Raw genomic sequence first — 24,717 nt, forward strand, 5'->3', positions numbered from 1 at the left:
TTACCTGGGCAAACCCCCATCAGGACCAATCTCTCACTCCCTTCCGCTTCCCCTCATGGCCCAAGAAGGGCTTTTGCATTTGTTATCTCATTGCTTCCTCAGCCATCCCATGAGGGAGGCAACGCAGACATTTGTTTTCCCATGTTATAGAGGAGAGAAGAGGCTCAGTAGTTGAGAGCCTGCATGGGCCACAGTGGTATCTGGTGGACTTGAACCCAGGTCTCTTGACATCCCAAGCAGTGCTGTTGTCTCTCCTAGGACCACCCCAGTGAGAGGTAACCTCTCCCCTGACTTGCCTTTTAACCAAATTGCTTAACTCATTAAATATTTATGGCACGTCTTCTCTGTGCCAAGCACTCTAGGTGCTGGAGATGCATCAGTGAACAACACAGACAAAAAGCCCTGCCCTCCTGCTGCTTTTAGGGGGAGAAGATAATAACTAAGTAAATATTATGTTGTCAAGATGTACTGTGACAAAAAATAAGGTGAGGAAAGTGGGAGGGAGTGCTGGGTGGAGATGAGGTGGCGGTTTTAAACAGGGCGGCCAGGAAAGAGCTCGCTGAGGAGACGTTGGTACCTGCAGGAGGAGGTCAAGGGATGAACTGTGTGGGTACCTGAAGGAGAACTAACCACAAGTGCCCTGAGATGGCAGCACGCCTGGAGGCGGGAGGAAGGGCCGGGGCCCTGCGTGGCTGCAGCAGAATGAGGAAGGAGAGGTGGTGTGTGTGGAAGGGGAAAGGGCGCACGGGGCCGCGCAGGCCCCCGCAGGGCTTCTCCTGTGAGCTGGGAAGCCGGAGGAATGACGTGATCTTTCGTTTTTAATGGGACCATCCTTGCTGTGGTGTTCAGAATAGACGGTCAGGGCAACGGTGGAAGCAGGGAGATAGTAAGGACCTCTTACAACACATCAGGAGAGAAGGGGTGGTGACTTGGGCCAGGGCGCTGCACTGAAGGTGGCGATGTTTTGAAGTTGACGACAGAATGGATGTGGGGAGTGAGGGGCAGAGAGGGCTCTAAGACGTCTTCAAGGTTTCAGCCTGAGCATCTAGAACTGGGCTGTCCAATTCAAATGAAAATTAATTAAAATTAAATAAAATGAAAATTTCACTCCCTCAGTTGTACTGTGCACATTTCAAGTGCTCAATACCCACGTAGCGCTAGTGATATTAAACAACACAGCTACGGACTATTTCCACTACTGCAAACAAAAGTTCTGCTGGGTCACACTGAACTCAGAACAATCGTGATGCCAAGAGCTGAATTGGGGAAGCCCTTGGGAGGACGATTTTGGAAGGCCGGGTGGGGAGGAAGAGAGCATGAGTGGTTTTGAGCACATGGGGGTCTCAGAATGCCCTGGCTACTAGTGCTCTGTGCGTAACATGGCACCGATGGCCAGCGGCTGGAGTTGGCGTCTGTGGGGAAGAACACTGTTCCCCAAGTCCGGGTAAGTTTTCTCATAGGCATTTGCAGGACTTGTGTTGCAGACGTGGGTGGCTTAGCACTGCCCATGTCTATCGCTCAGGATCCAATTCAAGACTGAAGTGCTTTGGAATCCAGCCTAACAAGCAGGCACAGCTGTTTCCAGCAGGGAGTTAATTACAGCCAAGAGCCTCCTGCTCAGCCAGCTCCTTGAGAACTAGAGATGCTGCATACTCAGCTGGCCCTACATCACCCCCTAGTGTACATAGCTGGCATTCTCCTTTCTCAAAAGTATTGCTAAAAAACGCCTATTCTTTAGCATCCAAACATTTCCGTGGTCTCTGAGCTTGCTGTGGACCTAGACCTCCTAAAGGATCTAAGAAAAACTACAGACCCTTCTTCCCGGAAGATCGCATGTGCACACATCAGTGTTTGCATTTGGGCCTCTGACACTATCCCTGACGACTCTCAGATCTCTTTCCTGGGTTCTGGAACACTATCTGACTGACATTTCAACATCTCTAACTTGTTATCCGATAAACACCTCTCATGGTGTCCCTGACTGAACTCTTCTGGTCAACTTCCGCCCTCTGGTCTCCTGCCTGATGTCTTTCCCTCATCGGTCATCCAGGCTGTAAACTTAGGACTCATTCTTGGGTTTTCTCTCCTTATTGCTCTGCTTGCAAGCACGGCCTTACCATCTCTGGTTTCTACTCCTCCTCTCCATCCCAGCCACTACTGTCCTGTTTCAGGCATGTGTCAACTCTCAGATGGCTCTCCACAGCAGGCTCTGTCTCTGACCCTTCTCTCCCCCCAATCAATGTGTCCTCTTCTCAGCTGTAATAAAAAACAAAAACAACACAGCAAAACACATGGTTACTCCCAGAGTGACATACTCCATCTTCGACTGTTTCGGATGGTTAGAAAGTTTTCTTTGTACTGTTAACACATTTTCTTGCAGATCTCAATTACTGATAGTTGTTCTGCACTCTGGGGCCCCAGAACCTCAGCAGTCTGAGCGTGGCACTCACAAATCCCCATCCTCTCTTCACTGAGCTGAACAGACTCATGTTTTAAACTGTAGCCTTTAAATTGGAAGGGCCTGGGTGACACTGTGGGTGGGAAAGCTAAGGCCAAGAGAGGGGCAGGGGCCGGGGCGGTGCCTGTCCCGTGCACCGCTGCTCTCCAGTGCTGAGCGCAGAGGAGCTGCTCCATAAATACGTGTGAAATGGATGGATTTGTGCAATGAAGTGGTTGAAAGAGTATTTAGATCCAATTCTCCCAATTTATCTTTGAGGCTGTTAGACCTTAGAAAATTAATGAGCCTCTCTTGACTTCTATTTCCTTCTCTATAAAATGGAGAATAATTGTCCTATTTCATAGGGTTATTATGAAGACAAATTGAGCATGTGACATGGTAAATACTAAATAAATGGTAGCCATTATTATTATTTCACATGGCAACTGAGGTGTGTATGGAGGTCCAGGTATTTGCTCATGTTAGGGGGAAGAAAATCTAAGCTAAATGTATCCTTTAGGCAACTTATCTAAGAGGTTAGTTAAGAATGTGCTATTGCATCACACTGAGGTTTTTACAGGATGAACTGGTAACAGTTGTCTATTTGCCTACCCTGTGCAGGCAGAAATTGGTGGTGGGTGTCACGAAGGAGCTGACTATGAGTATTAACCTAGCTAACTCTGGAGAAGATTCCTACATGACAAGCATGGCTCTAAATTATCCCAGAAATCTACTGTTTAAGAGGATACAAAAGGTAACTATGACAGCAGTTTTGGAAACATGCCACTCATAGCTTTTCCTCCCTGCGTATGTGCTTTTCTATGGCAACCTCCTAAATCTGCCTCCAGCCTCATCTTGGCCAATTCCACCAAGTGATTATTAGCTAGATGAGCCCAACTATATGACATGGCTCCAATCATGCCATTCTTTGTCTCACAAGCCTCCAATGGTGCCATTTTGCTGCACAATCACTCCTCCCTGCTTGCAGCCTTTCTTAACCCTGGTTCTGAGAGAGAAATGATCTCGAATAATTTAACCAGGACTAAAAAGTAGAAGTCTGCCCTGGCATTTATCAGCCTGGGATTGCAGACACAAAGCCAGCTGCAGGACACTAGGAAATGATATTTTTTCCCCAAGGACATCCTGCAGCTGTGAAGTATCATAACACTGAGAAAAGTTGTTTTCTAAAATCACTGGCAATCCAACTTTGCTGTTTGAAGTTACATCTGTAATTATGGAACCGTCTCACTTTTGCCTGGACAATCTGAGTCACTTTGACAAAGAGAAGCAGTCTAGATTCATCTGAGGTACAGCACTACCCATAATGCATTTCTGGACAAAACTTCACATCTTAATTGTTTCCATAGAAATGGATCCCTGGGTCCACTTTGCAGTCCACATCTGATGCTGAGTGACCCTTTTACACACAGCCTTGCTTTATTTACTTTTATCCTCCCCCCAGGACATGCTTACTGATTTGAGAGGAGGGGAGGGAGATAGAGAGGGAGAAAAATCAGTTCATTGCCTCACACGGGACTTAATCTGCAACCTAGGCACGTGCCCCGACTGGAAATCACACCTGTGACCTTTCGGTTTCTGGGGTGACCCACACCAGCTGAGGCACCCCTGCTTTATTTTGAGCCTATCAAAACACTGCTTCATTTATATGTCACCTGAACACCACCCTTGCCCAGAGTCCTTTAATAACTATCTTTTCCTTTGGTAAGACACACCAGTGCAGTGTTCCTCATTGTAATGAATCAATACAGCTGGCTTTGTCCTTGATGGTCTTAGGCTGGTTAGGCTAGGATAGCATCTATTATATGAAAAGAATGAGATGATCTAAGCATCTAGAATGGACTAGTGATGCAACCTCCTTGGAGGAATTAAGAAAATAGTAGTTGCTCAAATCCTTTTCTGTACTCAGTGGTCCAGATGAGGAACCATGATTGAGAGAGGCGGCACGGTGGTGCTGGGGCTCACGCTAGCTGTCCAGCCGTTTTGGATTAAATTTGTGTTGGCCTGAGGCCCAATTCAAATGTCTCCTTCCCAGTGAAGGCTTCCAGGCTCCTCCAAGTTGGAATTCATCTCTTTCTCTACTGCTTTTCTCTGTACCTCTCTCACAGAACCACTCCATAGGCCTTTTATTTAAATCCCTCAACCGTGTACTACTGAACCCTCTCGCCCAGGTTGTGAGGAAGACAGGGACCAAGTCTGATCTGTGTACTCAGCTCTGAGCAGGGTGTCTTGCATGTGAGAAAAATCAGGAAATGGTGCTATAAATGCATGTGAGGAAACTGCTCCTTTTTTTACCTTTTAATAAGTCTTTCCTGTGTTAACAGCCTCCTTCCCCAGATATTCAGTGTGATGACCCTAAGCCAACTGCTTCTGTCCTGGTCATGAACTGCAAGATTGGTCACCCCATACTTAAGAGGTCATCTGTAAGTCTGTTTTGATTGGCTGACTTTTCTCACTACCCTAGAGTTGTCGTCTTCTACTTTCCAGTCTCACTGGAATTTCAGCTGTGGTCTCCACACCTCCCTCTACTGTACAATCTATCCATAGCTGTGCTTAGAACTGCCAAGTTTGTTCTGAAAATAGGGAGTGGTGGGTGGGGGATGCAGTCACAGAGTGTTGGCTCACTGCAGTACACAGTGCAGCAGAGTGAAGCCGCGGGTAGTACGGAAGGACCGTCAGACCCGAAGTTATTAGTCCTGAGGTGAATCTCTGACGTGCCACTGATCTTTGTGCTGTAGGAATTTGAGATGCTTCCTCAGATGTAAAAAGGGAATAAGAAGCTTACATGGAATAATAAATGTGGAAACATACTATGATACAAAAATGTGAGGAATATACAAGGTCCGGCAGAAGTAAACACCTGCTTGAGGGTGGTTGGTAGGGTAATAATATGGGTGTAATAATTTAGAGTTTTACTTTGAACATTTCCCTTAAAATGTCATATGGTGTGCTTGAGTGTGATATTGTTATGTTACAGAATTACATGATTATGATTTTGTAATAAAAGATTTTGTAATAAAGAAGGGGCGTTATTTGTGTGGGAGCCTGTATATTGTTTCCCAGGTCTGTCCAGTCAGTAGGAAGCAGTTTGAATTATGAATAGTATACAGGAAAATTACGTGACTTTTTTTTTTTAAATAGGCAAACTTTTCAGTAGTCTGGCAGATAGAGGAGAGTGTCTTTCCAAACAGGACAGCTGACATCACTGTGAACATCACAAAGTAAGTAGTGCCTGTCATAGCAGGCCCAGGCTATGGCCCTGGAAGAAATCTCCCTGCTGTGTGCCTGCACAAGAGCTGTGGCTCCCCAACTCCCCAGGAACAACACAACCTCAGTGATCCCAGAGAAGTCACCTTTGTCCCCACGGTTGGCATCAAAGATATTTAAAACATTCTTTTATTGGCACACAAGTAAAACTATGGTATAGTCTTACAGAATGAGCCTTGGACTGGAGTTCTAATTCTGGTTCATTTAATTTTGGGGAAGCTCTGTCATCTGTGAAATCTCTGTGTTTGGGGGTATGTTGGGGTAGTGTTGGGAAAGGGTTCTCAAATGAGAGTGATTCTGCACCCCAGGGGCAATACCTGAAGATATTTTTGACACAGCTTGGGGGTTGCTACCAGCATCTAATGAGTGGAGGCCAGGGATGCTGCTTAACATCTTATAATACACAGGATAGCCTCTCACAAAGAATTACCTGGCCCCAAACGTCAATATTGTTGAGGTTGAGAAACCCTTTTAAATCAATGTTTCTCCAAGTACAGTCTTCTAGCAACTGTTCTGCACTCTTCTTATCTGCAAGTCTTTTCTTATCTGACCCAATGACCCTGGGAAGCCAAGGCACAGAAGTAGCCATGTGTACAGAGCAGGTGTGCTAAGAACTGACACTCTTATTTCTTAGTGCCAATGAAAAACCATCTGTGGTCACAGAGACCCACAGCCTTCAATTCAGGCATGCCTTCACTGCAGTTCTTCCCAAGTAAGTACCTCCACGGGACCAACACCTGCAGGACAGCTTCAGGTATTTCTCTCTTATGGGTGGAACTGGAGGACAGGCTGGATGTGGGCACTGTCTCTGAGAGGAAGCTCCACTGATCTCTAGGACATTAACAGTTGGGTCCTAGAAACCCATAGTAGTAATCAAAGTAGTACTTGCTACGAAAAGGTATTGCTACAAAAGGGCACTGACATGATGCCTAGGAGGGAAGAAGACAGGGGCTATGGGATTGAAAAGGAAGGAGAAAAGGCCACTGCGAAGAATAATTATACACAGAACCAGCCCAAATATATACTATTCAAATATTCTACCTGATCCCAACTGCCCTACCACCAATTTACATTTTGATATTTAGCTTTGATTCCTCTTAAGGAATCTGTCCTAGTGTATCCAACTGGTAGCATTCAGGTTCACTTAAAACAGGGGGGGCCTTGAAGCTAACACATGTCCTTTCAACTGCAGACCATCAGTGATGTACGTGAACACAAGCCAGGAACTTGGTGGCTCTGACTACAAAGAATTCCCCTTCACTGTAAGTGCTTAGTACTTATCATTGCAAAGCTACAAGTGGCAATGCAACACCAACTTTGACTTTCTACTCTTTACTCTACAGATACATGGGGAAAATTTCTTTGAAGCTGAATTCCAACTGCAAATCTGTGTTCCCATCAAATTACAAGGTCTCCAGCTTATAACAGTGAAGAAACTGACAAAGACTCAGGTACTTAGATGTGGTTCTTTATCCCAATCCCTCTCTTTCCAGAGTGACTATGCATTCTGAAAGGTATAAAAACCAGAATTCTAGAAAAAGAGCAAAAAGATTAGTTAACCTGGAAATACAGCAGGAGTAAATTATTAAAGCCACATTCAGAAGGAATGACAACCACCCAGCTCTTAAAGCAACATTTGTTGTCCTTCCCTTGACGAAAAATAAGCAAAAATTCAAACCTTTTTAGTAGCCATGGAGACCTTTATTTTCCTGTTGAAAACTGCTAAATTCTACTTCTCCGTGATTGGCAAATGAGCTTGATAAATATGTCGCACTTCTTGCATGTCTCCCTATAAACTGACTACTCTCTTCCTTTTCTCTCTCCCTCTAGTCTGTCTTGGTTTCTGCTTTGCTGTTGGTTGACTCCTGATCTGTAGTATGGCTCGAAAAGCCAGCTTGATGATACCTACAGGCTCTGCAGGCTCTGATCAGTATGACAGTGGAGGTCTTGGGCTTCCCTGAATTCTTTTTTCCTTAGGCTACATAAAGTGTCAAAGCTCAAAAATGAAAATATGGAAAGACACTTACAAGAATGGACTCTGCTGACTGAGAGAGGGCTTATAAGTTGTAAATGCCTGTTCTCATGTGTAGTTTATTTTTAAAGAATATTTGTTGTTTAAACATTTCCACAAACATTTCAGTCTCCACTTGGAAACAAAATTCTTGTTTGAAAGCTGATTAGAAACATGGAAAGAATGAGAATTTCACCCTCCTCTGGGGATACAGACTGAAAACAGCACTGGGGGCTTTCAAGACTAGTGGCCTGTCAGTTTGAGGCAATAAGGCACCTTTGACTTACTTAAATAGACTGTGTTGACAAAGCAGGTCAGTGGCAGAGCTGAAGTTCAGCATTGTCTTATGGAAATGCAGGATCTTTTTCCTTGTTTGCTTCATGGAAGGGGTGTTACACTTTTTCTTGAAGGTTATTTCTTTCAGGATCTTATCTGTGAGGTAATGTAGCCAGAGCACATTACTATAAGGGTGATATTCACCCCAGCAGTTGTTGTTCTCCTTCCTCATTAGCCTGTAGATCTCAAACTGGTAGTCACCTTCACCTGTAAATAGGTCCTCATCCATGGAAATGTCACAGAAAACCACGATCCCATCCCGTTCCAAGCGTGACAGGGTGTAATCAATGATATTGACTTGCAACCCACGGGTGGGGATAGTACTTGTCTTCCCATTGAGGGTATAGTGCACTTCTTTGAGGCTGGTTTTCTTTAAGAGCACATTCCCCCAGTGTAAGTCCCGGTGCTCAAAGTGCAGTGATGCTTCTGCCACGGCGAGGGATGCAGTGATCTGGTGTAGAATGCTTTTTGCAGTAGCTATGGAGGACAACTCCTTTCTCATTTGCTCTAAGTCAATCCCACCAAACTCAAATTCTAGCACAATGAAGAGTTGGTCCTCCTCAAAAAAGTCAGGCCGATCATTTGCAGACCCTTTGGATGAGTTATAGTGATCCCAAGCTTTAAGGAGCAAGGGAGGGTAAGGTCCCTGAACACAGTGCACTGAGTTCAGCCCAATAAAGCCTTCTGTGCGATTGTATACCTCATCAGATAAGAGGCTCAATTCTTTGGAGATGATGATCTCTGGCAGGATTTCCTCAAAAGTTTTCTGATGGGTTCCATTGATTAAATCTGGTCCTTCAATAGCAATGATTTTTAGGGCTACAGGTATATGATTAGCAATTGTTCGAAACACTTCGCCAAACACCCCTTCCCCAATCTTCTCACAGCATTCCAGTTTTTCCGTGGAAAGGCAAGAGCTAAAGGGGATAGGACCCTCCTGGCTGCATTCCCTATAAACCTTTTCAGCATAAGATGCCTTTTTGTCTGCGACATGTAGGGTCTTTAAGGGGCTTAGCAAATACATGGAAGAGGAGTGCCAAGGTGAAGAAGCACTGTTTGTTTTGTTCATGACAGAAGGGTTTGAATATTCTGATATGAGGGACCCAGAGGGAGAACTGGCAATGGTGTAGGTGCTGTACACTTCTGACACAGCAGTCACGATCTTCTTCTTGTGGAAACTGAAGGAAGCCCTGGCTTTGGTCCAAGAGCAGTCCTTCTGAAAATGAGTCAAATGAGTCAGGTTCTCGGTGAGGAATGAATCTTTTTCCATATTTTGGCCCGTTTTAAACTTGTCGTACTGGAGGAGGGAGGTTTCTACCACCTCCTGATGTTTCCTTTTCCGGCATGGACCAGTTCTCTGAGGCCTGCTGGTTTTCCCATTGGCCTCCTCATATTCTGTCTGGACAGCCCCTTGAGTCCCAGTCTCTGGACACGAGTCCTGGTCTGTGGCCCTCTTCTTTCGGATGCTTGTTAAACCTGGGCTCTCCTGCCTCTTCCCCACCAGCACACTTTCACAGCAGGACTCCCTCATATTCTTCCCATCTGTCGCAGACTCAGAATCCTCACGGTTTCCTGAGCCCGTAAGGCCAAAGACAGCTGACCTGGGGCTGGCACTGCCGTGGTGGGTCAGCTTGGTGAACCTGCCTCCTCCCGTTGCTGCCGCCTGGGAGCAGGGATAAGGTGCTTGGTCCAGAGAAGCTGCATCCAGAGAGGCGGAAGGGCCGATGACACTGTCTCCTGGCACTGGGGACCCAGCGCCGGGGCCCGGAAAGGCCGGGGAGCTAAACAGGGAGGCGCTGGTGCCCAGCTCGCCGTCCCTGGACTGGCCGCACACACTGAGGCCTGGGCTGAAGCGGCCCGGGCTGCTGGCCAGTGAGCCGCAGGGGGTGCTGCACTTCTGCGGGGGCCGGCCTCGCGGCCTCAGGCGTCTTGGGGTCCCGATCAGGCTCGGCTGGTCCTTGGAAAGTTGACCGCCAGCTCGCCTCCGCCGCTGACCCACCTGGCTGCAGAAGTCGGGGTCGTCGGAATCGTCGGAAGTGACAGACTGCGAGGGTTCCTCGCTGCTGGCGTTGCTGCTGCTGGCGCTGCTGAAGAAACGCTTTGGATCTTGAGGCGCGAACCACTGCGCGCCTGCCCGGCCCGTCCGCCGAGGCCCCCAGCCGCCGGCAGCCCCGTACGTTCTTAAGAGCCGATTCCTGTGTCGCGGGAGTGACGCCGCCATGGCTCTCACCCGCCAAACGATTTAAAGACAAACACCGCGAGACGGCCTCCCGACACTGACGCAGGCGCAGAGGCGCCTGCCGGCAGGCCTGCGCCACGGGTCCTAGTGCCCACCGTTCGCGCATGCGTATCACCACGGCCTCGTGGGACCGGGCAGAGGGCGGATTAGTGCGGTGGGTTCGCTTTTTTATTGCATCACGGCAATGGCTCTCGTTTCAGGCTTACACTGTGTGCACCCAGCGTCAGGGGCGCGCTTGTGGGAGCGATGCGATTCAGGTGAGCGCAGCGTACCCCAGAGGCCAAGGGAGGGAAGAGGGCTTGAATGGGGTGACGACTGGCCCAGATACTACTTTCCTGAGTCTCGGGCCGCTCCCCCGACCTCCACCGCAAACACAAGCAGGCGGCCCCAGCGCCCTCCTTAGCCCCTTTACTGGGTCACGTTTGCCAAGGCTGTGCCTTTGCTTCGGCCAAGGTGAGCGATGCAGCTGCTCACATCCTGTATTCTGGGATCTTTAGGCGCACTGTGTGCTGTGGTAAAAACCCCAGCTTTTCCCTACGTAGAGGGATTGTGCTAACTAGACTTTCCTTTTCCAGCATGTGGAGGAATGGCATTCAGTGAGCTGTGCAATCACTTCGGATAAAGAAAATATAACGGTCGCTGTAGAGATCTCCCTGAATCAAGCCAAGAAGGTACTTGAGATTGTGCAATGCTCCAGATTTAACCTCACGGGCACCTGTCGCCCCTAGAAAGGATAATAGCAGGACACTAGCATCTCAAATATAACATGGCTCTTAACCCACATTCTGCCCCAACCTGTTCCTTACCCAGTTACTCAGGGTAACTTACACTGCAGTTACTTTCTAGGAATTTCTTGGGACTCCTTGCTTTCTTACTTGCCCACATCTGTTCCAACAGCGAGCTCTGTCATTCCACCTCCCAAATACCGTATTATGCCGTGTATAATGCGCACTATTTTGCCCACATTTTTGAGGGAAAAATGGGGATGTGCATTCTATGTGGGTAGTACTAATTCTGTTTTTAATAGAAATGTTAAATGTTAAAGAAATGTTTTAAATCCTTTTATTGATGCTTATGCGTTAAAAGTGTAACTCTAGAAAGCAATAACAATGTACGTGTGTTCAAAAATAAATGCCAAAATCCCTAATACACAAAACAAGTGTGTAAATATAAATAATTGATTGATTGATTTAAAAAATTGAAGTGAAAGATTTTTTTTTTCCTGAAAATTTGGGCCAAAAACGTTGGTGCGCATTATACCCGGCAAAGTATGGTACATTCTAAATCCATTCACCCCTCTGCACCTGGCTGCTACCGCTGTAGGTCAGGTCAGGCCGCAGTCTTTTGCCCAGACTATTGCAGTGCCCTTCTGTCTGCTCTTCTTGCCTCTGCTCTCGCTATGCCCTCTCCAAACATTGTTCACTTAACAGCTATCTTATAAAAGCAAACATTGTGCTTTGAATACACTTCGACTAAAGTCCATATTTTTTCAGTGGCCTGCAAGGCACTGCATGATCTGGTCTCTGATTTCTTCTACTTCATCTCCTAGCACTCTCCTCTTCTCGGCTTCTTGTACTTCTTCAGCTATTCTGTCCTTTCTGTTCTTCTAGCTTGCCATGTTGTTCTGGCCACAGGACCTTTGTACTTGTCCTTCTGCGTGACACTTTTCTTCTCCCATATTTTCATGTGTGTGGTTTCTTACTTTAGCTTAAATGTTATCTTTTTAGAGAGGCCTTTTTCCTCTGATCACTCCTTCAAAAGTGGGAACTACAATCTAGTTTAACATCTTGCAATGATCCAGGTGTCTGATGAGATTGGAACTAAAAAAGTAACTTTGGGGATGGAGAAAAAGAGGCTCAAAAAAAGGGAAAGGTTGTCAAGAAAACTGAGTTGAGGCAGGTGGGTGAGGGTGTGGCATGAGGTAAAGGGCAAGGGAAAGGCTGAGGAGTAACTGTAGGTTTCTTGCTTGGGGAACTGGGCTGCCAAGGCTAACTAGGCTAAGGAATACTAGTGATGAAAGACATTTACAGGAAGGATGGTGAATGCTGTACATGAGCAGTAAGCCCATGTCCAAAACATGTTTCTTCCCTGCCTCTGCAATAGGTCGTAAGAGATATAACTGAACTGCAGATCCTTGGTGAAATATCTTTCAACAAATCTCTGTATGAGGGGCTGAATGCGGAGAACCACAGAACTAAGGTAATCCCTGTCTGTTTTCCGGTTTTCTGGGCAGTGTCCTAGGAAAACCATGCCTAGCCTTAGAGCCTCTGCTCTTGCCCGGTTCCTGTTTTCGGCCTCATCCCCTCTGATCTTGACTCTGCCACTGACTGCCTCTGTGACTTTGAGCTAGTCGGCTTCTGCCTCAGCTTTTCCATCTGTGAAATGAGGCAATTAAATAAGAGGCCTAAGCTGAGAAAGTCTAAGCTGAAATAGCTAGGCTGGAACCAACAGCTACATATACTTTGAGTTGAAAAGATATCTTTTAAAAAATTTACAAAATGAGAAATTATTGTATGTATTAACTCTTTCCAGTGTATAATATCAGTGTTTAGTTACAATATTAAAGTTACAATACTCAGAAATGCAAACTCCTTTGACAAGTCTTAGACTAAGTACTAGAACTCTTGGGATTTGTTTTGCAGACGTATGAGCACAGGTCAAACAGATGTCTGCAGTCTATGGCCTAACTGCTGTGTGTGCTCCTCCTAGTTGTCCTTGGTGACTCTTATCTAGGTGTGCTGCTGGTGTCGGAGGTGACCCATCTGTAAGCTCTTCAGTTAGGCCTTGCTCATTACTGGAAGGAATGTTAAGAGAGTAAGACTGGATTGCTAAATATTAGATCCCCTGCTTTCCTTTCTGGAGGAGGAGAAAGGAGCAGTTCTAGACATGGCAGGAATAACATGTCCCTTTTAAGCATTTCTGGTACAGAAAATGATATGGAAGAAGGAGAAGGGCCCCATTGTCCCACTGCCCAGATTTTTGAAAAATAGCAGTAATGCTTAGAAGAAAATCCCAGCCCTACAGAAAGATAGCAAAGGAAAAATAATGGTTCCTTCACTCCCCTATTCCCAAGCCCCAACTTCCTGTTACCAAAAGGGAGTTACTGTTACACAGTTTCTTTTGTGCACATTCTTAACTAAATTATTTATTTACTTCCTCCTCTTACTGATATTTTTATTTCTACAGTATAATTACTTATAAGAAATATAATTACTACAGATTTCTTATAATTACTTTCTTTAAGTTCTATATCTTAAGCAAAGTATTAAGTAGTTCCTGACAATAAGCACCTGACTTATAATGAATCTATGAGCATAAAGAACTGCGTATCCAAGTACATTTCAGCTGCAAGTAAGGGAAGACTCGGCATCTGTTTACCTAGTAAGGGAGGCAGACCAGGGTCAGCAGCCTGGCTCCTTTGAGTCTTGTGCACACATCTGTGTGTTGGTGATGCCTTCCCCCGAGGCCAGCACAAAGCTGCCACCGTTCCTACGGCTATATTTTCACATGGCAGAGAACAAAACAGGAAGCAAGAGGTCAGTAGGACAAGGATTTTTTTCTTCACGTGTGTTCCCTTTTCAGGGAGTGAACTTTTCCTAAAAGCTTTCAGCATGTATCTCCCTATATGTCCTTAGTGAGAACTGGATCTCATGTCAGTCATTGGCAAAGGGGACAGTTGAGCTTTGTCATGATTAGCGTAGACCAGTCATGATTTCTGAACCAAATCTAAGAGGAGAGAATGGCTGTTGAGTAGCCCCCGCCAGTGTTTGCTACAAGCAGTGGTGTCCTGTGTCCTGCCTCTCCCTCACCTCTACCAGACAGCCTTGGGGCACGTTGGGAACCTGTGGGTTTGGAAGGGGGACAGGGGAAGAGACTTCGAGAAGTAGGAGCACTTCTACTCAAACCTGGCCTGTTTAGCCCAGACCTGGACTCTCAAGTCGCTTCACTTCCCCCCACTTCGCTTCCATAGAAGAAAAAAAACCCAGCTCTCTTCCTGTTCTTCCCTCTCTGTTGCTTCGCTCCCTCCTACTGTCAAGGCCTAGAACTTAGCCCTTTTTAAGTTCAGCCATTTAAATAAGGCCTGGAGGGTCAGCCCTAGGAAGTAACCAGCACTTGTTTGTTTGTTTGTTTGTTTTTTAATTCATTGATTTGAGAGAGAGAAACATCAGTTTGTTGCTGCACTTATTTATGCATTCATCGGTTGTTTCCTCTAAGTGTCCGGACCGAAGAGCAAACCTGAAATCTTGGCATACCAGGACGGTGTGCCAACCCACTGAGCACCCGGCCAGGGCTGCCAATGTTTGTAACTCAGAAGGGACCTTCGAGATAAATTTGTCCAGCCTTCCACTCCACATAGAATTTCTCTCCAAAGCATTGCTGACCTTGATGCTTGAACACTGCCATGAAAGGACCTCGGCATTGTGGGTAGGCAGAGAAGTTTTGGCGGCCCCTTGGCCTCACTAACGGGCCGGGGTCATGCTCTGGCCGTGATGTGAGTGCTGGCCACAATGTGGGACAGCCACATCTGGGTCTCACGTGGGGAGCACATCCCCTGAGCTTTCCAACGGAGTCCTGCTGGTACTGAACAGCAAGTGGGGTCCCGCTGCCCGCCACCACCCTCCAGGCAAAACTCCAGACGCAAACTTTTGGTGATAAAGGAAAGGAGTCTTTACTCAAAAGCTGTACAAATTTTGGACTAACCGCTTTCTGTCCATTAGTCACCTAAGCCTGTCAATTAAGGCTAAATTAACTCTTTAGTTACAGCTTTAATCTCTGAAGTCTGTCAGTGAAGGCTAAAATCTTTAACTCCTGAGTTCCCCTATCATTCCCGTGGTTAGTTTTTAATTATCTTACTTCTGTCGGGTTAGTTGACAAACTAAAACAACATAAGAAGTAACAGCTACACAATGTTGGAAGAATGGCAGGCTTCTGCCTCGGAGCCCGTCCCCTCCAGAACACTCGAAGAATAACCAGGCTGCCTCTGCCAGACCAGCCCAGACCTGGGCTGTGCCCAGGGTTTCTTCTCCCGTCCAAAACCCATCCAAAATGCCGTCCTTTGGGGAACGCAGGCAGCTGCAGCATGATCGTCCAGGCATCCTCGAGGAAGAGAGCCCAAGAGCCAGTCTCTGCCCTCCTTTTATTTTAAATCTGGCCCATGGTTCTGTGGACTCCCTAGGCTGTTCTCCATTGCCTAGGGAAACCTCCTCACACCGCCCCTCCTTCTCCTCCCCCGCGATCTGATCCAGTGTGATCGGGTCTCTCCGTCTCACTCTTGGTGAGAAAATAGTTCAGACTCTGAAAGGGAGTCTGGGGATGGCTTCCCATGGACGAGCTCTACAGGTTGTACACACGGATGCTGTTCCGCATGTATTTTCGTGTCTCCGGGGTAACATACACTGTAGTCTGGTGCGGAGCAGATCATTATCTTTGTCATATATTTTGTGTGGTGAAAAATGTATTATTAGACTTTAAGGAATTGTGGGAACTCAAAAAGAGCTGTCAGAGAAGAGTTGGAAGGACATAAAGATCATTTTCAATAGGTCATCATTTTGAAGATGGTGAGCTTGGGGATCAAGGGTCTGTAATGGCCCAGCTGTCAGTCTTTAAAACCTAAAGACCCTAATCCTGCGGCACCCTCTGTGAAACTGTCAGAGAGTCCTTAACAAAAGGTTGCAACCTTCTGACAGACTGAGCTCTATTTCTGTATTACAAATCAAAATAGTTTCTATAATAAAGTTTTCTGGTCATTAGATCATTTTACTGTGCTCTTTTTTTTTTTCCCAGTTTTTTTTTCCCTTTTTTTAAGATTTTATTTTTTAGAGAGAGGGGAAGGGGAGGAGAAAGAGGGAGACAAACATCTATCGGTTGCCTCTCGAACGCCCACAACTGGAGACCTGGCCCACAACCCAGGCAGGTGCCCTGGGAATTGAACTGGTGAACTTTCAGTTTGCAGGCCAGCACTCAATCCATTGAGCCAGACCAGCCAGGGCTCCCTGGAGTTTTTAACTCTCAGAGTTGTCCATTGTCCACAGGGAGCCTCCAGGAATTCATCAATTATAGTTCAGTTTTCCTACCCCAGCACCATAAGCCTCTACTCACATTTTTCTCCTTAAAATAATGTGTGGGATCTGTTCTCGTTGGCTTTACCTGACCTACTGGATGATCCCTTTGTCTTGTTCCAGATCACTGTCATCTTCCTGCAAGATGAGGCCCGCCAGTCCTTGCCGCTCATCATTGGAAGCAGCGTTGCCGGCGTTCTGGTTTTGATCGTGATCCTAGTCATCCTGTTCAAGGTCAGCTCTGTCGGGTTCCTGCAGGCCCTGGAGCTGGGCGCAGTACCCCTGGGACAGCCAGCCCAGGCTTACAGCAGCCGCCTGGCCGTGGGGCCACTTTCCCCTCTCCCTTCAGCCACACACCTGTTTAGGCAAGCGAGGGAGACAGTTTCTCTCTGAATAAGATAAAAGTCTAATTGATGTATTGGAGTACAGAGAGATTTTCCTCAGATGTGATTGTTTCCCTGTTTAAATCCTTCGCTTCTTTTAATGTTCAAACTCTTTCTGCTGTACAAGATTCTCTACTGCCTGGCCTCTACCCGCTGCACCCTTGAGTCTTGCTTTTTCCCCAGAGTCCAAACTAGACAGGCTCGCGTCTCTGTGCTTGCGGTCAGGCTATGCGCCGCCCCACGCTCTTCTTCACATTTTCCCTTTGCTTGCCCTCTTCCCTTAAAACTCAGCCCAGAGAGTCCCAGCTTGTGAGCTCCTCTCTGCAAACCCTTCGGAGTGGCACTGTGTGGTAGCTCACTCTCTCTACTAGCTGGTGAGTTTCTTGATGTAGGAGGCTGTGCTTGATCTTTTACGCTTACCGTAGGAGGCTGAGTCCTCTTACATAAATAAGACCTGGTACAGCCAAAACTATAACATTTTACAGAATTAAGTTCAGAAGGTTAAAGAGCTGTGGGCGTTCAGAAAAAGGGCGGGCATCGCTCCTGACTGGGGAAGGAGCACCAGGAAAGACTTGTGGGAAAGGCAGGGTGTACGGCGAACCTGAAAGGTTGTGCGGGCTGGGAGAGAGTCGGAGGCAGCAGGAGGGCCGGGGGCGTGCCAGGGCTCTTCTGGCAACAACCATATAAGTGGTCTGTAATTGGGCTTCCCCTCCCTTTGTTTCAGTGTGGCTTTTTTAAAAGAAGATACCAAGAACTGAACTTGGACAACATAAGGAAGGCCCAGATGAAGTCAGAGAATTCGCTTACAGAAGATTTGGACTAGCGTCCTCATGCACTGGGAGAGACTCTCAGGCAGTCCTCGAACTTCTAGAGACTTGGTGTTGTACTGATTACTTTTTCCTTTAGGACGATCTGGGGCAGAATCAAAGAAATTGTTTGTAGAATATTAGTTTTTAATAATACATTGTTCCAAATGTGTCTGTGCATTGTACTAAAAATAAACTTGGGAAACATTTGGTGTTAAGTAGTATTAAACTGTTTTCTTTACAGAAGCATCTTTAGCCATGGCTGGTGTGGCTCTTTGGGTCAGGTATTGTCCTGCAAACCGAAAGGTCTCTGGTTTGATTCCCAGTCAGGGCACATGCTTTGGTTGTGGGCCGGGTCCCCAGTTGGGGGTGTGGGAGAGGCAACCAATCCATGCCTGTCTTGCACATTGATGTTTTTCTCCCTCTCTTTCTCCTTCCCTTCCTCTCTCTCTATAAATAAAATCTTTATTAAAAAATATACCCTCCAGCCCAGGCTGGTGTGGCTCAGTGGATTGGGTGCTGGCCTGCTAACCAAAGGGTTACTGGTTCGATTCCCAGTCTAGGGCACATGCCTGGGTTGCAGGTGGGTCCCCAGTGGGGGGCATGTGAGAGGCAACCACATGCTGATGTTTCTCTCCCTCTCATCCCCCCTCTGAAAATAAATAAAATCTTAAAAGGAAAATATGCCCTCCAGAATGGAGGAGTCTCGCGGATTTGCTGGTGGGCATTAGGAAGCAGTAGCTGTTTCTGGTGGCCCGTCTAAAAGAGGACCTCTTCCTAAGACCACAAAGAAGGCAGGGCCAGCTGGAGGCTCTGCCCCTTTCTCCCTCCTGACGAGCGGATTCTGGGTCTGGCTGGCCCGCTCCTAGGACCCTATAGCCAGACTCAGTCCTGAGGGCAGAGTGTTCAGTGGATGGAAGGTGTGGTTTTGGGGGAAGCCTCTGTCCAGGGCGTGGGAAGGGGGCCTGGACTGGCCCTGCCCAGGGACCTGGCACACGTTCGCAGGCTCTGGCTAGTGTCCTAGCTACTCTGGGGTAAACTTTCCCCTCTTTACACCTGTGGGGTCTGAGATGAAGGTTGGAATGCTGGGGTGGGGAAAAACAGCGGCCCACCTTGGTTCTGCAAACCTTTTCGATTTCTTAGTCTAGGAAAAAGCCACCGGCCTAATTCCTAGAATTGTACACTGGGGCTCGGGGGCCTTTGCATCCTGGATGAAGAACTCACTGGCAGAGTGGCTAGCTTGTTGAGGATACTAGTACCTCTGGGTTCGGGTTTCTAACTCTTACGTGGGCCGTAGGTCCCTTTGGCAGTCTGGTGAAGGCTAGGTATCCCTTCTCATTATTTTCCAACATTGTTTTATGAAAATGTCCAAATAAATTGAATTTTATGGTGAATACCTGTCTACCCACCACCTGGTTTCTTCCATTAACGTACCATGCTTGCTTTACCATGTATTTTTCCATCTGTTCATCTATCATCTTATTTATTTTTTAAACACATAAAAGTTTACGAACAATCAGTTATATTGAACACAATCAGAATATTTTTAAAATTTGCAATGTAGAGATACATGTGCTTCTTTATTAATACTTTAAGCAGCAGGTCTAATAACTATGCTACTTTCAAAGTAATGATGACCTTAAAATGTATTTTGAGGTAATTATAATACTTGTAAGGTGATGGATGGGAAAATACCTGTAATTTCTATCGATGGTAAATACAGGTACTGCTAATCCGGTGATGGTCTGTGGCCCACATTCGTAATTAGAAGAATCGTTTAATTTTAGTTAAAGGGTTTGTAAAACTAAATAAGTAACACTTTTTTCATCCAGCTTCACAGACTTCCTTCTCTTTGTGCCCTGGTTCGTTTAGTAAAAGCACGTGTTCTGCCCCTGGCTTGTACCCTTGCAGCCGATCTGGTTCTCTCGATCTGGTTCTCTCGGGGCAGCCTTAGCTCTGTTTTATGGGGGAGGAGACTACCTGCCCAAGGCCACAGGGCTGGTATAAGTCAGAGCCGTATTTCCGGCGGCAAGTTTTCAGATCGCCAGGTCCAATGGATTTTCCACAAAAGCTTGGTCACACACTGGCCAAGGCAGAGTGACAGCGGGGGAGTGGTGGCGGCTTTCAGACGTCGCTGGGCTGAAGAGTCACGGTGGAGCGTAGCTCTTCAGGCTCCTTGCCCACCCCCCGCCCCCGCCGCTGAAGACACTGACGCTCAAGGCGGGCCTGGGCCCGGGGACCGGCTGCTTTGGCAAACACGCCAAGTGACTTTGATGCACCAGCTGCACCCTGTGAGATACTAGTTACGAGATCAGGGTTGGTTCATCTGATCACACTTTGTCACTGGGTAGCCCTCAACACACACTTGGAGTCTTGATGACTAAAAGGTTGCTTCAGGTGACAAATTTAACTTAATTCTCTGGTAGAATTATCTCTCAAAATCTTCTACAAATATACACACAAAAATAAATGCTTAGTCACTTCAAATATGCAGGCTAATGGCAGAGGTAGTGTGATCAGGAATCTATCCTCCCTTCCTGCCTTCTCTTCCCCTCCCCCTCCTCGTCTCCTTCCTCTCTCCTTCCCTCTTCCCCTTCTCTTGTCATTCTACAAGCTTCCCTGCCTGTCTGCTTCACGGAGGTCCTGGGATACAGAGTGGTAAAGCCCTTTCCTGCCCTCAGAGCCCTAAATGACAAATAAGTACCCAACTGTAACTCCATGAATCATACAGATCCTGTCCTTTGGAAATTTAGAAAAAGAGAAGGATCCAGGAGGCTTTCATGGAGACGGACCCTGTGAGCTGAGCCTTGAAGCCAGGAAGGACGAGGGCAGACCAGCCTAGTGAAGGCTGGGGGAAGCACGGAAGCCAGCTCCCTGAAGCTGGGTGTGTGGAATGGGCACATGGCCGGAAGGGCAGGTGCGGACAGTAATGGCAAAGAACGAGCAGCTACAGAAGAATTGTGTACAAGGAACCATGGGGAAGCCACAACCACTTGCAGTGTTTATATGGTGGTTTCCCGCCCATTCTTGTTTCATGATCGCCACAGTTCTGGGAACTTCAGAGTGGAGAGGAGGGGATGGTTGGCAGGAACATCTTGAAGGCAGAGGAAACCACTGCAGGGAGCAGGAGGAAGAACGAGAGAGGAGCTTTCGCTGAGGTGTACATGTTAAGAGTTGCTACTGCCCTGTGGGTGTGGTTGACACAAGTTTGAATTTTTATCCTTTTTCATGCCCAGTGGAGAAGCAATCATTACTCTTTGCAAGTGTTTGAAACCTCAGTAGAGGTTTTCCCCAGGCCAGATTTTGAGAACTAAGTAATGAGTAACAGCCCATCAATTAAGATGCATCACAGGTGCTTTGATGGACTTGGAAAAGCTTCCCACAGAGAGGAGCTTCCTTTTTCCTGTTGACTGTATCGAAATGGCATTAATAATGTATCTGCTACTTCTTAAGTGGACCAGTAATGTCTATTAATGGAATGTGTTTATCATAGCAGGACTGCCAGAGCAGAAGAAAAATTAAAGGATAAATTGTGAAACTCTATCCACGCCTCCCTTTTCCCACTCTTGTCCCTTCTGGGCCATCCAGGTACTTAGGGTTCTGAGGGAACCTGGGTCTGCAGATGGCCCTCGGGGGCCTTGTGATGACCTTTTGTGACCTAGGACAGAATCAGATCTCCTACCTCGAGGCCTTGTGTGATCCCTCCTCCTTTGGGGTGGGAGATAGAACCACATTCACTATGTGTGAGTAACATCTGAACTTCTACTCCAAGAATCATATTATTTGATGGGATTTGTGTTTTCTTTATTTACTTCCTTTAATTTTTTGGAGAACCTTTCTTGAGTTTGTTAGCCTCTGGGGCTAAAGGGAAGGCTTTAGTACTAGGGGAAGTCCCCACTAGGGCTGAAGGGAAAAGGAGGAACTCGTGTGTCTTTGGAAGATGCAGAGTGACCAAATGCCACCTCCAAGCTGCTGATGGAAACACAATGGGGCACTAGCCAGGTAGCTCAGCTGGTTAGAGCATCGTCCCAATACACCAAGGTCATGCGTTTGATCCCCAGTCAGGGCACATACAAGAATCAACCAATGAATGCAGGAATAAGTGGAACAACTTATCGATGTTTCTCTCTCTCTCCCCAAATCAATAAAAAAAATTATGGAAAAGAAACACAGTGATGCTATTGGCCACTGTTCTGCAACCAATGGTTTCTCATTTAGAAGCTCCCTCTCATCCCCTAGAGAACGGAAATTTTTCTTGATTGAAGGGGTGATAAATCTCCTGCCTCTAAAGTCTCACCCCATAGCACCACACTTCCTCCTTTGTAATTTATAAGCTCCATAGAAGGAGCAGAGAATGACACGGGTCGGGGGGAGTAGGCAGGGGAAAGGCGGGAATCGGAGGCAGGAGAGTCCCCAGCACATTTCTTAATGGGCAGGGGAGACACCTGAGGACCCACCAGGGTTTTACTAGAGACTGGCCCAGGTCCCAGAGCCGACTAGATGGCCCCAGGAGTGTATTAAAAGCACACAGAACAACAAGCTTAGAATGTTGGCAGATCTTAGGAGGACGTTCGATAGGTTAAGAGAAAAAGACCCTTTATGAATTTATATCGTAATTCCCCATCACTTCACCGCTGGTAGCTTGAACCAGGGGTCACCAGCCCCCTGGCTGCAGACCAGGGCTGCTCTGCGGCCTGTTAGGAGCCAGACTTACAGCAGGAGGTGAGCAGCGGGGGGGCTTTGCTCACGTACCTACTGCCTGAGCTACGCCTCCTGTTTCCCACCTCCCTCCTGGCCGCGGAAAAATTGTCTTCCACAAAACCGGTCCCTGGTGCCCAAAAGGTTGGGGGCTGCTGCCTTAAACCATCCCACTAGACAAAGTCTTGTGAACTAGATGAGAATGGTTCACTCACTGCCAGTCCTTTTCTTTCGGGTGGACAGCGTTATAAATGAAGTGTGATTGGGCTCCTCTTGGGGAGGGAAGGGGAGGAGAAGGGCATAGTGGTGAGGCAGGAAGGGTAGCCATTCACCCCCGACCCCTGACCCAAGGAACGGAGTTTAAAGGCACCCAGTCGGTTCCTCGCAGACCAGGGTGGAGCTCTTGGTCCTGGCAGCCCTGCAGAAGGTGCCCATTCAATGGCCTGACCCCTCGCTCCTGAGGCATCATGGGAGAGCCCGTTTCCCTCCAAGGAGCATTCTACGACCAGGTGAGACGGTTTCGTTCAGGCCCCAGCAGAGCAGCTGTGTGAGTTGCGCACGAAATGTCATCCAGAGGAAGCCCAGGGCCCTAGTGGACAGATCCCTTCAGTGGATGGCCCGAGACCTTCTACTAGCCTCAGCTTCTCAGGTGACCTCAGACCTCCTTCCATCAAGTGTGGAGTGGCTGGTCAGTTACCTCTCTGGCTGGGATCACACCATGAGTCAAGCCAGTTAATATGAAAACTAAGGCCCTGTGCTCATGGCAACAATGGAGAGACTTTCTTAGGCTGGGAAGCCAGATCATCTGGATTCACATTCTGGCCTGGATGCTTACTGGAGGTGTGACCAGAGACACATCTAACCTTGTAGAGAAAAGTAAGGATAATAGTTGTGCCACCTACACAGTGTTGTGACAATTAAGTGAGCCCATACACATAAGGCGTAGAGAACAGTGCTTGGCAAGTAGTACGTGCTGATGAGCATTCACTATGAAAACAGTGGTGAAGGTCATGCGGACAAGGCGCCTCAGGGCTCCGGGACTGCGGAGATGGGGTTAGGCGGAAACTGGAGAGGCCATCACTCAAAAACAGCAGCGGTTTTCTCTCAAGGGGAGAATTCATCTTGGTTTTAGGAACATCTCTGACTTGGACTTGTAGTAACGCACGTGTAAGAAGCAAAGGCCCCTTCTCCCGCTTTGGGTTTGATGGGTGTGGGGTCTGACCTGTGGGCAGTGAGCAGGCCCCAGCCATGTGGAGACAGATTGCAGATATTGGGGTTTGCAGCTTGTGAGAAGTATTTGTCACACTGTTTTGATCATAACCCACAGGAAGAAATACACTGCACATCATAACGTCATATGTATCACGTCAAAAGAAATCTCACAGAACCATGACTACCTTTGCTTTGTTTTTATTTTTTAAATTTTTATTTATTGATTTGAGAGAAAGAAACATCGATTTGCTTTTCCACTTTTTCATGCATTCACTGGTTGAGTCTTTTTTTTTTTTTTAATAGAGAGGGGAAGGGAGGGAGAAAGAGAGGGAGAGAAACATCAATGAGATCAATGTGTGGTTGCTTCTTGCGCGTCCCCACTGGGGACCTGGCCTGCAACCCTGGCATGTGCCCTAAACTGGGAATTGAACCAGCAATCCCCCGGTTCTCAGGCCGGGACTCAATCCACTGAGCCACACCAGCCAAGGCTCACTGGTTGATTCTTGTATGTGCTCTGATTAGGGATCAAACCCACAACCCTGGAGTATAAGGACAATGCTCCAATCAACTGAGCTACCCAGCCAGGGTTTATCCTTATTTTCCTAAACACACTCTGATTTTTTTCCACCTCTTACTTGCTTTCTTCCTCCCTTCTTTCTTTCCTTCCTTCTTTATTTCTCTCTCTCTTTTTGATATGCTGATTGTAACCAGTACATTGACATCGTGGCCCACCAAAGGGTCTGGACCTAGTAGTCTAAGGAGACGAGCTATGAGGGAGCCCCCAGGAGGGGCCTGGCCCCGCCCTGGAACAGCCCTTTCCCATCTGGCCATCCCTCTTGTGGTCTCTAACGCTTCAGGATGGTTCTGTCAGAAATTGGAGCCTGGTCTTGGCTGGGCCCCTGGGGGCTCAGGACGGGCTGCCTACACTGGAGGGCAGAAGAGAGCAGAGCCCCTTCTCTAAAGCCAGAGGGGCAGCTGTGACAAGCCAGAAGGCAGGGAGCTAGGCAGTGCAGCCTCTCCAGCAGCACACAGTAGGTGCTCAGTAAAGGTTTAAGGAAGCAAGAATAGGGGAGTGCCCTGGACTGGGGCTGGTCATAGATTCTTCCCTGTGGCCTGGGGCCTCAGTTACTCCCCTGGTCTCTGGGGGGTCCCCCAGCAAAATGAAGAGACCACAAAGCTGGGAACTCCCGTGGGGAGTGGGGAGACCCAGTGCAGCACCACCCATGTGCTGCTTGTGCAGTGTGGGGGCTG

General features: G+C 47.4%; 2 protein-coding genes across 2 annotated transcripts in view; one reads left to right on the forward strand and one right to left on the reverse strand.

The window, feature by feature from the left end:
• Positions 1-17,751, forward strand: part of ITGAE (integrin subunit alpha E) — a 57,643-nt gene extending 39,892 nt beyond the window's left edge. Inside the window, 11 exon segments of the mRNA XM_054575675.1 lie at positions 3,059-3,191; positions 4,780-4,878; positions 5,597-5,676; positions 6,357-6,434; positions 6,915-6,984; positions 7,066-7,173; positions 10,509-10,565; positions 10,884-10,979; positions 12,412-12,507; positions 16,491-16,601; positions 17,475-17,751. Coding sequence (XP_054431650.1) covers positions 3,059-3,191; positions 4,780-4,878; positions 5,597-5,676; positions 6,357-6,434; positions 6,915-6,984; positions 7,066-7,173; positions 10,509-10,565; positions 10,884-10,979; positions 12,412-12,507; positions 16,491-16,601; positions 17,475-17,573 — 1,027 coding nt within the window. The 3' untranslated portion in view covers positions 17,574-17,751.
• On the reverse strand, positions 8,017-10,290 carry HASPIN (histone H3 associated protein kinase). The gene has a single exon (XM_054575644.1). It carries the CDS (start codon positions 10,288-10,290, stop codon positions 8,017-8,019), a length of 2,274 nt encoding a protein of 757 aa, XP_054431619.1.
• Positions 17,752-24,717: the final 6,966 nt, after the last annotated feature.

Source organism: Pteronotus mesoamericanus, unplaced genomic scaffold, assembly GCF_021234165.1.
Source record: "Pteronotus mesoamericanus isolate MK-2021 breed Mesoamerican mustached bat unplaced genomic scaffold, CSHL_Meso_final contig_317, whole genome shotgun sequence".
NCBI classification, from domain to species: Eukaryota; Metazoa; Chordata; class Mammalia; order Chiroptera; family Mormoopidae; genus Pteronotus; species Pteronotus mesoamericanus.

Excerpts from the sequence above, each read along its gene's own strand:
- HASPIN (XM_054575644.1), bottom strand. The coding sequence starts at position 10,290 with ATGGCGGCGTCACTCCCGCGACACAGGAATCGGCTCTTAAGAACGTAC.